The sequence below is a fragment of the Saccopteryx bilineata genome, chromosome 5 (assembly GCF_036850765.1).
Source record: "Saccopteryx bilineata isolate mSacBil1 chromosome 5, mSacBil1_pri_phased_curated, whole genome shotgun sequence".
Taxonomy (NCBI): domain Eukaryota; kingdom Metazoa; phylum Chordata; class Mammalia; order Chiroptera; family Emballonuridae; genus Saccopteryx; species Saccopteryx bilineata.
The window spans coordinates 75041796-75054818 of record NC_089494.1 but is presented as its reverse complement, the minus strand read 5'-3'; the positions used below and the strand labels follow the sequence as shown (position 1 = coordinate 75054818).

General features: G+C 35.7%; 1 protein-coding gene across 1 annotated transcript in view; it reads right to left on the bottom strand.

The window, feature by feature from the left end:
- The window catches only part of FAP (fibroblast activation protein alpha), a 74900-nt gene extending 62809 nt beyond the window's left edge, over positions 1–12091 (bottom strand). The window contains exons 1-2 of the mRNA XM_066279434.1: positions 11961–12091; positions 11547–11631 (exon numbers count right to left, since the gene is read on the bottom strand). Coding sequence (XP_066135531.1) covers positions 11547–11631; positions 11961–11966 — 91 coding nt within the window. The 5' untranslated portion in view covers positions 11967–12091. The remainder of the gene's footprint in view (positions 1–11546; positions 11632–11960) is intronic.
- Positions 12092–13023: the final 932 nt, after the last annotated feature.

The following is a 13023-nucleotide window of genomic DNA, read 5'->3' as shown; positions in this document are numbered from 1 at the left end:
AAAGCAAGTTTATAGGGAAAGCATTGGGGGTCTGATTTTCTAATGTCTTCAATGTGTGTGTGTGTGTGTGTGTGTGTGTGTGTGAATCAGTATAAAATGTATCTCCATGGCATCAATCACACTAAACAAGTTCAATCACCTGAAAAAGATTTCACTAATAATTATTGTATGAATAAATTGATTTCCATGATATTTTTCAAATAATGTTTTAATATTGAATTATAATCTTTTGATTATTTTAAAAGTTTAGTTTTGACAGGTATAATATTTGAACTTTAAATATTTGAGCAGAAGTAGAAATGAATTCTGAAAACATAACTCTCTTCTATATGTAACTGACATTTACTTGATTACCACTTAATTCCTGACAGTGTTTTACAGTCAGTTTGGCCCATCTTCAGCACAGTTCCTCATACACCACTTAAACACTCTAATTAACTATACTTTAATTATTTGCATTTCAACTTATTAAAGCAAAGCTGAAAAATCTTTCAATTAGGAATACAAGAAATTACAATTCACAGAAATGATTCACAAGTAATGATTCACTATTCTAATTCTTTCTTAAAACTCCATGCTTATCCTTTATTAAGATTCTGTTTCTATGTCTGCCATTTAATTTTCTAGTATTGAAAATTTGGGAATAAGTGTCAGAGCAGAGGCATCTGATATGAGCTCTAATGTTTATCACAAATTAAATAAGAAAATATGGCTTATTAAAGTGGGCACACAAATGGCTGACAGGTCCCTTTGTTCTCATTTCTATTCTTGATTCAGAACTGATGTGGATGAAGCCCCAGCAAAGAGGGTGAGGTGGGTTCCCGGCACACCATACGTGTCTTTCTGCTGGCTCTGCAGACACCCTGTCTATGAGGAGGCATCGGCTGCAGCCCTTGCATCCGGCCATGTTTGTTTCTAGAGTGAGCACCACAGGGGCAAATGTAGGAAATATTAGGGTGTGGAATTTACTATTTAAAGACAAATATTATATTTGGTCAGAGGGTGACAATTGGGGGAAAAATGGATCTGGGTTAGCTTTAGATCACTCATAGAAAGTAGTATAATTTATTCAGGTTATATAAGTACCAAGTGCTCTACATGCATGGTCCCATTAAACCTTCACAGCAGGCCCTGGTCGGTTGGCTCAGCGGTAGAGCGTCAGTCTGGCGTGCAGGAGTCCTGGGTTCGATTCCCGGCCAGGGCACACAGGAGAGGCGCCCATCTGCTTCTCCACCCCACCCCCTCTCCTTCCTCTCTGTCTCTCTCTTCCCCTCCTGCAGCCAAGGCTCCATTGGAGCAAAGATGGCCCAGGCGCTGGGGATGGCTCTGTGGCCTCTGCCTCAGGCGCTAGAATGGCTTTGATTGCGGCAGAGCAATGCCCCAGATGGGCAGAGCATCGCCCCCTGGTGGGCGTGCCGGGTGGATCCCGGTCGGGCGCATGCGGGAGTCTGACTGCCTCCCCGTTTCCAGCTTCGGAAAAATGAAGAAAAACAACAACAAACAAACAAAAAAACCTTCACAGCAGCTCTCTGAGATAAATATATATTATTATTAACTCCATTTTACAAACTAAGAAATGAAAATTAGAGAGGCAAAATAACTTGTCTAATAAATGATAGAGCTGGGGTTTAAATCCAGCTCCAATTGCTTTTAGAGGCTGGGCACTCAATCACTGGACTATGATTTAAAGCAGGGGTCCCCAAACTATGGCCCACAGGCAACATGCAGCCCCCTGAGGCCATTTATCCGGCCCCCACCGCACTTCCAGAAGGGGCACCTCTTTCACTGGTGGTCAGTGAGAGGAGCATAGTTCCCATTGAAATACTGGTCAGTTTGTTGATTTAAATTTACTCGTTCTTTATTTTAAATATTGTATTTGTTCCCGTTTTGTTTTTTTACTTTAAAATAAGATATGTGCAGTGTGCATAGGGATTTGTTCCTATTTTTTTTATAGTCTGGTCCTCCAACAGTCTGAAGGACAGTGAACTGGCCCCCTGTGTAAAAAGTTTGGGGACCCCTGATTTAAAGTGAAGGAGCATGTGTAATAAAATAACAACAACAGCATAAACTAAACAAACATGAAGTCAAAAACCAAACACACAACAGGGGGATAGAATAAATATTTCTCAAAATGTAGGTCTACTGAGTTTCCTCTGCCAGCTCATCTCTCTCTAATTACTACATTAAATTTTACTGTGGTTCACACTGCTGTCCCTTAGGGCCTGAGGAAGAGCCACAGTCCTCAGCCATTTCATTCTACCCTTGCCACCACTGCCACACCTGACCCCCACTGGATTTCTTCTCAGAACTGCAGACCTTGATAGCGAACTTCTTCCTTATCACCTCCTCTTGCATATCTCATAAGCACTTCAAAATCATTTTATATAAAATAATTATATAAAGCTACAAAGAAAAATATTCCATGTTGTTTATTCAGATTTCTCCAAGCCAATGGCACTATCATCCATTTAGTTCCTCAATTCCAATACCTGGGAGTAATCTCTGACCTCCCTCTTCCCTTTCTGCCTTTGTCCAACACTCAGGGTGGGTAACTCTACCACCAAAATCTCTCGATTCCTACTGCACCACCAAGGTCAACACCCTTCTCACTAGGTAGGCAGCAATAAATGCCCAATTAGTACTTTAATTGGTACTTTATTGTGGTTTTGATTACATTTTCCTAATGACTAATGATAATGAGCATCTTTTAATATGCTTATTGGTCATTTGTATATTTGCTTTGGAGAAATGTCTATCTTTTGTTCATTTTTATATTGGCTTATTTGCTTTTGTAAGAGTTCTTTATATATTCCAAATGCAAATTTCTAATTATATAAATGATGCACAAACAATTTTCCCCCCATTTTGTGTTATAATTCTGGGTAGTCTTTTCACTTCCTTGACAGTATCTTTTGCAACTAAAAATTATTATGTTTCAATGATGTCCAATTTATGTACTTTTACTTTTCTTGCTTGTGCTTTTGGTCAAATATAAGAAACCATTGCCTAAGCCAAATACATGATTTATCCTTATGGGTTTTTTTAAAGAGTTTTAGTTTTAGCTCTTACATTTAGGTCTTTTATCCATTTTGAGTTCATTTTTATGCATGCTGTGAAAAAGTGAGTGCAACATCATTTCTTGCATGTAAATATCTATCATCTCAGCACCATTTGTTCAATTAAATTGTTATGGCACCCTTATTGAAAATCAATCAGCCATAAAGTAGACTCTTAATTCTATTTCATTAATCTAAATATTTATTCTTTTGCCAGTACCACCCTGTCTATATGTAAACATTATAGTTAAGTTTGAAAGAAGAAAGTTATTCTTCCAACTTTGTTCTTTTTTGAGATAGCAGTTCTGCGTCTTTTGCATTTCCATATGAATTTAAAAACCAACTTGTCAATTTCAACAAAAAAGTCATCTCTGATTTGGATATGGATTTCACTTAATCTGTAGATATGGGTGGAAAGTATTGCCATCTTTAAAAATATTAAATTTTATCCACAAACATAGGATTCATCCCAATTTATTTAGATCTTTTTGTATTGTTTATTGATAAGGTATAGAAATACAGTTGATTTTTATGTATTGAGCTTGTGTCCTGCAACTTTTCTAAACTTGTTTATTAGTTCTAGTGGTTCTTTAGTAAATTTCTTAGGCTATTATATAAATAAGATTATGAAATCTACAAATAAAGGTAGTTTTACCTTTTTCTTTCCAATCTGAATACTTTTTACTTATTTTTTCTTACCTATTTGCCCTGGCTACTATCACCAATAAAATATTGAACAGAAATGATGAAAGCAGATATGCTTTTTTGTTTTTGATCTTAGGGGAAAGCACAGAATCTTTCACCAGTGTAATGTCACTTGTACATTTTTTGTAGATGCCTTTTATCAAAGAAAGTAAATTCCTCCTATTTCTAGTCTGATGAGTGTTTTTACAATAAAAGGGTGCTGGGTTTTGTTAACTCCTTTTTCTATGTCTACTGAGATAATCATGAGGTATTTGTATTTAGCCTTTTAATATGATTTATTATAGTAGTTTGTTATTGGCTGTTAAACCAACCTTGTATTCTTTGGAAAAATTCCAGTTGTTGAGAATCTTTCTATCTATATTCATAGGAGATAATGATCTGTACCTATTATTTGTCTGTCTTCTTTTCTTGTGATATCTTTGTATGGTTTTGGCATCAGAGTAATATTGGCTTTATAGAAGAATTTGAAAAGTGCTCTCTTCTCTTTCATTTTTTGGAAATTTTTTTCAAGGATTGGTAACAATTTCTCTTTGAATGTTTGGTAGAGTTTATCAGTGACACCATTTGGGCCTAGGTCTTTTTCATTGTTGCTTGCTTTTTGTTTTTTGTGGGGTTTTTTTTTGGGGGGGTTAAATCACTAAATAAATCCTTGTAGTTGTTATGGTTCTATGCATATTTTTAATATATTCTAGAGTAAATTTTGGTAGTTTGTATATTTCAGGAAGTTTATATGTTTCATCAAAGTTATATAATTTTTGACATAAAGTCTTTCTTTTAAAGAGTATTATCACATCTGTTTTTCTACCAAGTATAAAATTCTAATCTGTATGAAAAAATTAATTTAGACACTAAGAAATCTTATTTTTTTATTATTAATAGGAATAAAGGTTTAAAAGGATTAAAAGTTTTTCTGATTATACTACATAATTTTTCTTAGTTCACCAGAATACTAAAATGAATAATATATTATTTGTTCCACTTAAAATAAGCAATGAATTTAATATGACTAATTAGTATTTCATTATCTTATGAATATATTATTTCAATGTGTGCCTATGTTAGTTTTTGCTATATTTTAAAGTTCTGTATGACTGTCTCTTCTTCTTAACAACTTTTAGTTCTGATTCCAGATCCCTGATTTGAGCTTTAGAATATGTTTTTCTCCAGGTGTATCAATAACTAAATATTCTGGTATAAGTTGCAACACAATCTGCTTAGGAAATTAGAAACAGGTAAACTTTGCATTATAGAAATCATCCAGAGATTTGGAATATTTTCTAAATTATTTATAATTTGGCAAAACTCAAAGAAAGCTTGCCAATATACATCTTCTGTGATTAAAAAAAAAACCTTTTTTTTATTAATTTGAGAGAAAGGGAGAGAGGCATCAACTTGATGTTCCATTTAGTTGTTTCATTTTGAGTTGTGGACTCATTAATTACTTCTCATTCATGCCCTGACCAGAGATTGAACCTAAGACCTCATCATGCCAAGACAAGGCTCAATCCACTGAGCAATCCAGCCAGGGTCTCATTTTCTGTGACTTTAAAATTCAAGTGCAAATTAGAGAAATATAATCTACAAAGTTGGTTTATTTACCCTCAACTCAAAAGCTCTTTTATGTTCTTGAGCTTTCAAAACCATTTAGATTTCCCCATATTTCCTCCAAAAGAACAGTGAATAAATAAGCTTAAAACTCTTAAGATGTTTGAGGGCATCTGGTTCACAGTTCTAAATGTTGGTACTGGGAAAATCTCAAGCCTTAAAAACATATTCAGATCTTTTTTTATTTTTGTTTTTTTTTTATTTTATTTTTCTGAAGTTGGAAACGGGAAGGCAGTCAGACAGACTCCCGCATGCGCCCGACTGGGATCCACCTGGCACGCCCACCAGGGGGCAATGCTCTGCCCATCTGGGGTGTCACTCTGTTGTAACCAGAGCCATTCTAGCACCTGAGGCAGAGGCAATAGAGCCTTCCTCAGCACCTGGGCCAACTTTTGCTCCAATGGAGCCTTGACTGCGGGAGGAGAAGAGAGAGAGAGACAGAGAGGAAGGAGAGGGGGAGGGGTGGAGAAGCAGATGGGTGTTTCTCCTGTGTGCCCTGGCTGGGAATCGAACCCGGGACTCCTGCATGCCAGGCTGACGCTCTACCACTGAGCCAAATGGCCAGGGCCCAGATCTTTTTTGAAAATGATTTAATCTCACATATATCTTGTTTTTTCAAAAATGGTTATTAAGGTTATAGTACAAGTAATAGTAACTATAACAATAATAGCAACAATGGATTTATGCCTAAAATACAGACATTCTAAATGATATTTCCTCTTACAAAATATTGTTTTCTATCTAAATTGTCTGTGATTTCATGTATCTCCTAAAATGGATCATATAAACCATGACTAGAGCAATCACTGTAATTTATACACAAGGTGAAGAAGCAAAAGTAGGTTTACAGTTGTAAGTACACGAAACACAGCTTCTTCTTATATTGTTATTTAATTACTATATTATTTTCCATATGAAAACTGTAAACCTACATTTGCTCCACCCTGTATTTGCCTATAATCATATATATATATATATATATATATATATATGCATATGCATATTATCCTGTGTTAATTTGTTTACATAATTTTGGCCTCACAGCTATCAGTCCCCTTTTGTTCCTTGAACTTCCCAAACACTTTCTTGCTTCTGGCCTTTGTACCTACTTTTCCTCTTCATTGAGGATTTACCTCACAGCTTATGTCCTACCTGTCATTAAAATCTCAGCTCAAATATTATCTCAGAGAAGTCTCCATTAAGCACCCTGGTTGTGAATGGAATTGTGTCTCTACAAAAACCATAGATTGAAGCTCTGACCATCAATGCGACTGGGATTTGAAATTAAGACCTTTAAGCAAGTAACTAATTTTACATAATCATAATGGCAGAGCCCTAATCCAATATAACTGGTGTTTTTATAAAAAGAAGAAGAGACACCAGGAGTGCACTTGCACAGACAAAAGGCCATGTGAGGGCACATAAAGAAGACAGCATCTACAAACAAAAAGGAAAGCCTTTAGTGAAACCTGTCTACACCTTGATCTTAGACTTCTAGGATTCAGAACTGTGAGAAATAAATTTTTTTTTAACCCAGTCTGTGGTATCCTGTAATCGCAACCCTAGCTACCTAACAAAATCTTCACTCCAGTTGTTTTTCAGAGGACTTTTAAGAATTTGAAATATTTTGTTAATTTATTTGTTTATTATCAAACTGTTCTTTTTAATGGTAGAGACTTTGTCATTTATGTCCTAGACCAATGGCTGATATTTGAAAGGCAATAATAATTGTTGGACAAATAAGCCAAGGGTCCAAGAGCCACAGTGGACTGGATGCTGTGGATAATGGATGACTATGGGAAACTAATCTTTGTTTTTTTATATTTGGTAGATCATTATTTTTACTACCAGGAGATATCATATACCTTTTTTTCAGTACAAAGGTTAACAATCCAATATTTATAGAAGTCTGGCAGATATTGTAAATAAATATGGAATCTTATGCATAATAAAGCAGAAAGCTGCAGGGTCTGTGGCAAACTGGAGAAAGCATTGCCCATCTAAAGACACCTGCTTCTCAGCTAACTATTACCACAGCCCCAATGTGGCCAGAGCTAATCTTTAAAGAGAAGCCAAATATCTAAATTATAATGAGAAATCTCCTGATTTTTGATAATTGGTGATTAATACAAATTTTTATAAAACACAGCAGGTCCAAAACAACAACAATAAAAGAAAAGGTGCGTAAAGGTAGACAAGAGGACTTCAGGGAGATCTGAGGCCAGACTAAGTGGTTCTCCTTCTCTGAGAGGGGCTGGTGACTGTGCCCAGGAGCCATTAGGATGTGTCCATACTGCCTACCCCTTCTTCTTTTTCTTTCATTCAACTTTATTTTCCATTCTACTCTCCCCCATCTCTATCTTTTTTCTCTTCTTTTATTTTCTTTCACTTGTTCTTCAGAAGTGCTCATGTCTCCTATGAGTACCTTGCAAACAAAAGTTTCTCAGAATATCTGTTGTTTTTGATCCAAGCAAGTGGGAAATAGGAACAAGGATGATAAATAAAGATATAGACTCCCCCCCATTCTCACAATTAAGAATATTGTTGAAATTGAAATATATTCCACAGAAAGGCCTAGTTGTCATCTGTGTATATACATATATGAGGATGAAGAACACAGTCAAATTCTTATTATGTAATGGCTCCATGTTAGAAATTGTAGAAAAACAACAGCTGACATTTATTGAGTGTTTGCTCATCACTATGTGAGAAACTCTATGATCAGTAGGATTCAAGAAGAGAGCAGATAATTCCTACTTTTTTTTTTCCCACAAATGAATTCACAAAGGTGGATCTAGAAATTGAGAAACTATAAATCATGAAGCAAGATCAAACAGAATTTACTTTGGAAATTCTGGAGCCTCAGTCACTTTTTGCTCATAGTTTTCTGCTTGTTTGCTTTTTGTTATGATCCCCTCTATCAACCTCTCGAAACAAGGTCTCTGTCAGTGGTAGTCAACCTGGTCCCTACCACCCACTACTGGGCATTCCAGTTTTCATGGTGGGAGGTAGCAGAGCAACCAAAGTATAAATAAAAAGACAGATTTAACTATAGTAAGTTGTTTTCTAAAGATTTATTCTGCCAAACTTAGCAAAAATCTGACATAAAGTATTTGGTAAGTAATTATTATTATATGCTTTAACTTGCTGTAACTCTGCTTTATAAATTTTATAAAGTAAAGTTACTTCCCTACTTTATAAATCACCATGACTGTGGAACCAATGGGCGATTGGAAACTTTTACTACTAACAGAGATACAAAAGTGGGCGGTAGGTATAAAAAGGTTGACTACCCCTGGTCTATGTGTTTCCCTTTGGGGTTGGCAGAAGTGAGGGGAAGGAGTGGAGCTCAGTTTCCACTGTCAGCCTGGTTGCATCTTCACACCAGAAGAGGAGTGATGCTTGGGCAGATGAGGAACATTAAATGGAGGCAGGAGGACAGAAAAGGAACCAGTTGATGGGGAGTAGGCTAGGGTCAAAGCGGAGAGCCTGGGACTATGGGGTAGGCATCCATACATGCTTTCCATTTGATGAAAATAAAAATGGGAAATTTTGAAATTTTAAAAGAAGACGGTTGTCCCTTATTTTCATTATTATGTGAGTGATCTAAATGAATCTTTCTCCTTTCACCACTACATTTTCTACTTGTTCTTAAAGTTCTGTCTAAATTCTCCAAAGCTTTTTGAATCCTGAGGCCAGTGTTTCTGAGACCCCCCTGTCTCCATGGAAAAGCTACTGTCATTTCTTCTTTCATTTGAACCTGGTGGGGAAGGGCAGAAATCCGATTTCCTCTTGGCGGTGAAGGCCATGCATCCGGTATGGCTTCTCACCCTGACTTTCAGAGGGACATCTCGACTGCTGTACCTTTGTCTCCCCAACAACTGGCACAATGATAGGCAGGGAGCCAGTGGGACTTCACTCTTTAATATATAAATAAACTAGTGAATGTTTCTGAAGTGAGTCTTTAAGTTTCCCAAGAGAAGACTGTTCTTATGTTAGCACATAATACAAAGGCATCTGGGGTAAATGTGAGGTAATGGGATTTTTGAGGAAGCTGGAGAAGGCCAGCTAGAAGCTTCTTTGGCTTCAAATTCCCTGTTCCTCCTCCTTCTTCTTTTTTCCTTTCTCCTGCCTTGCCTCCTTCGATCCTGTTCTCACCAGGCACTGGGCAGTTGTGCGAGCAAGAACCGGACCTGAAATTCCAGAAACTAGGGCTGCCTGAGGAGTGGGTTGTGAGAAGAGGAAGGGAAGTCAGAGAATGATTAAACATCAGGGCTGCCTATACTACTGACTGAAGGGAAGAAGGGCTTCAGGAAATGGGGAGGGGGGCATGAATAGTCCCCTCTATTAAGTCATTTAAGTGACATTCTGCGAAGTTCTTTGGCCAATTTAGAATAGAAAGAGAATGGTACTATGGACAAAAAATAGAGCTCTCAGGTTTTTCATAATTTTTCTGTTTCTGAATGAGTAATAAAACTTCGCTTAAAGTTTAATTTGATTATTTCACTCTATCAGGAAACTGCTTTGCTCTCAGAATAATCCCATTGGTTGGAATGGAAAATTAGGTTTTAAATGACATAGGATTTTTATAATATATGTACTTTATAACATACATTTATGAACATACTATGCATGTCTAAACTTGGATAGAAGGTAAGGATTGGGGTTATATATAATTACACAAATATCAATGTGTGTATAAACTTATGTATTATTTATAAATGTATAACTATAGTACATTTCTTAGTAGAAATTATGGCTCAAACTCCAAAGTGCAAAGGCAATCCATCATTGCCTGTGGACATGGAAGCCATTTGAGTCCATACACTTTTGTCCTCAGAATATTTATTTCTGAGGGAGCAAAGGGTCAATGTCAAGAACTGGAGAGTTTCTCTGACAATCAGGAGCTAATTTGAGATGAATTTACATTCAGTGGGTTAATAGGAACTAATCTCTCACCTGACAACTGCTAGTAGGAGGGAAATATGGTTCCCCAAACCAGTGAGGTGAAAATCTGATCTGAAAATAATTTTAACTTGAAAGAATATAAAAAAGCACAGATGCACAAAATACATCTCAATTGCTTAAGAATAATGTATGCTAGCAGAGCGGGCAATGGGCTACATATTAACACTGAAGACACAAGCACACTGCTTTCATCTTATTGGTTGACATTTTCATTTTGTAATTCTATAAAATCCTATAAACATCCTTTGAGTATTTTGAATTTTTCAAAATACTTTCTGTATTTTTTTCAAATATTTTTTGTATTTTAATTTTTTAAAACAACAGGTCATTTAAGACTCATACATTCTTAAGCTAAAGGTTTGTCATTGATTTTCCTCTCCTAACAGTTATCTTCACCAAAGTCACTCCCACCTTAGCCATTATATGCTTTTAATAATTGTTGGTGCAAGCTTTTTCTCTTTCTCAATACTCTAAGGCATAAGACCTGTTATTATAGTATTTTTTTCTGTTTTAGAACTTGAGCTTCCCTTCATAATAGTTTCACAGAAACTTATTCCTTTAATATTTCTGGATAATTTATAAATAGAGTTTTAATTTAAATTTAAACTGACCCCACTATCAGTCCATAGTATCTTCCAACTTTCAACAAAAGGAGATTAATATTAACCTAAAACCTTTTTAAAAGAATTGATTTATCACTAGACGTATTCTCACTTAATAATTTTTAGTTTTCTAATTTGATTGCTGATTGCTACAGCATCTAGAACAACAATGTCAATTTTTCTATTCTAGACTGCCTTCTTAAATTTTTGGAAAGATTTATAATAACCCTTGGGTTCTGTTTTAACTTTTCCATTCACACTCATTTTTACTTTCTGTGAGGCATTTCAATAATGACAAGCAATGTTAGTTAAAATAACATTGCCTCTAAAGGCCTATTGAAGCTTATAAGTTAGCATATATTGGAGAAGGTATGGAGATGATGTATAAAACTGCTTAGGTTTTTCTACTGCTGAAATAATACTCTTTCTACCTATGTTTTAAATTTCTTATTATTTCTGGTTGCACAAGAACATACCTGTGAGCTTCTAAGTCATCTTAGTAATAACAGACTCACTTTGGAAAATAAATACTTATGAAATGTTCAATCTCTCATGACCATATGTTAGTGCATTTTCCAAGGCAGGCAGCAAAGTAGAGAAAAGTTCTTACCTCCTGAAGGACGTAAGACGATGCACATCACCAATAAAGCAAGCATAGCAGAGGTGGCAACTCCAAATACAATTTTTAACCATGTCTGTATAAAATAAATGCAATTAGATATACACACGTTTTCTGCTGAGTAGTACGAAAGACAAGATTTTGTTTACAGCTAAGTCCTATTTCTCCTTCTCCACAAAACTTTTGATTGTCTTCCACTGGTCTGGCTATAATTGCTGGAATTTTTCCAGCTCCACAAGGACAAATGTTTCTATAATATATTTAGAATAAGCTCCCAATGCCAACCCACTCCAGGAAATACGTACTTATGTATAAATCCTCACCTTTTAAACAACAGAAACTCTGATTACACTCAATTCTTCCAGCCCGCATTCTTTAGCAACACCTGAGTTTGCATATACTAACCTTCATTTTTCCAGATGTTTTTGAAAGTTAGCTAATCTGACTTCAGAGCGTGGGTCACTGGATCTGTGAAAACCGTTGAAAGGGAGTAAGTCTGTCTTCGGAGTTGAAAGCCGAAGATAGGACAAGGTTTTCTTTTCTTTTCTTTTTTTTTTTCTTTCCACGGACTTTTCAATACCGTGCCAAATTTCAAAAGATTTCTGTAAAATTAGAAACAGATTTTGGGGGCGTTCTTGGCCTTGAAATGAACTATGAGTGGCTTGAAGGAAGTTTTACAGCCTTCTCATCCTTGTAAATTCTACACCAACATCTGCTTACGTTGACACACAGAGGTTTTTAACTTTTTTTTTTACAAGTTTAGTTTTATGTTTCATTTTCATCTAGAAGTCTCTCACCGATGACTTTGGCAATTTATTGGATTTCTTATAATCTCTCTATTTGGAAACAAAAAAAATTTAAATAACACAAACTTCCAATATAAATATTCTCATTTTGAGAAGAAGAGTATAGCCACGTAAGATTTTGTGAGCAATATGCCATATAACTAACTGCATGGTTGTGTTTTTTCCCTCTGAGAGACTGTGAGGCACTGCAGACAGATATGTTTTTCTTTCAGCACAATTTCTTTGTCCACATAGCACCATATGCACTTTCAGTAAATACAGAAGTTTAAAAATTCAGCTGTCTAAACCTACGACTGCTTTCCTTAAAAGAAATAAAAAGCCATCTGGTGAAATTTAGTATGGGTTAGGTGTGTATGCACAGGCCAGAAAGATGGAAAGATCAGTAAGAATAATTTACCAGCAGACCTTTGCACAAATGGAAATGGCTTTGCAAAAGTGATACTTTTGCTTCTATTTCAGACTGTCTTTTGAGAGAAGAGACCATTTAGTAATTATAAAGCCTTTACTATAAATACAGAAACATTTGAAAAGAGAAGAAAGTTGCATCTACAATTTCATTAGGCTAAATCCACATAATTTCAAAGCAATTGGTCAACTTGACAGATCAGTAAAATGTGTGACTGAATGAAAAACATGCATAGAACAGCTTCTGGGAGTATTCT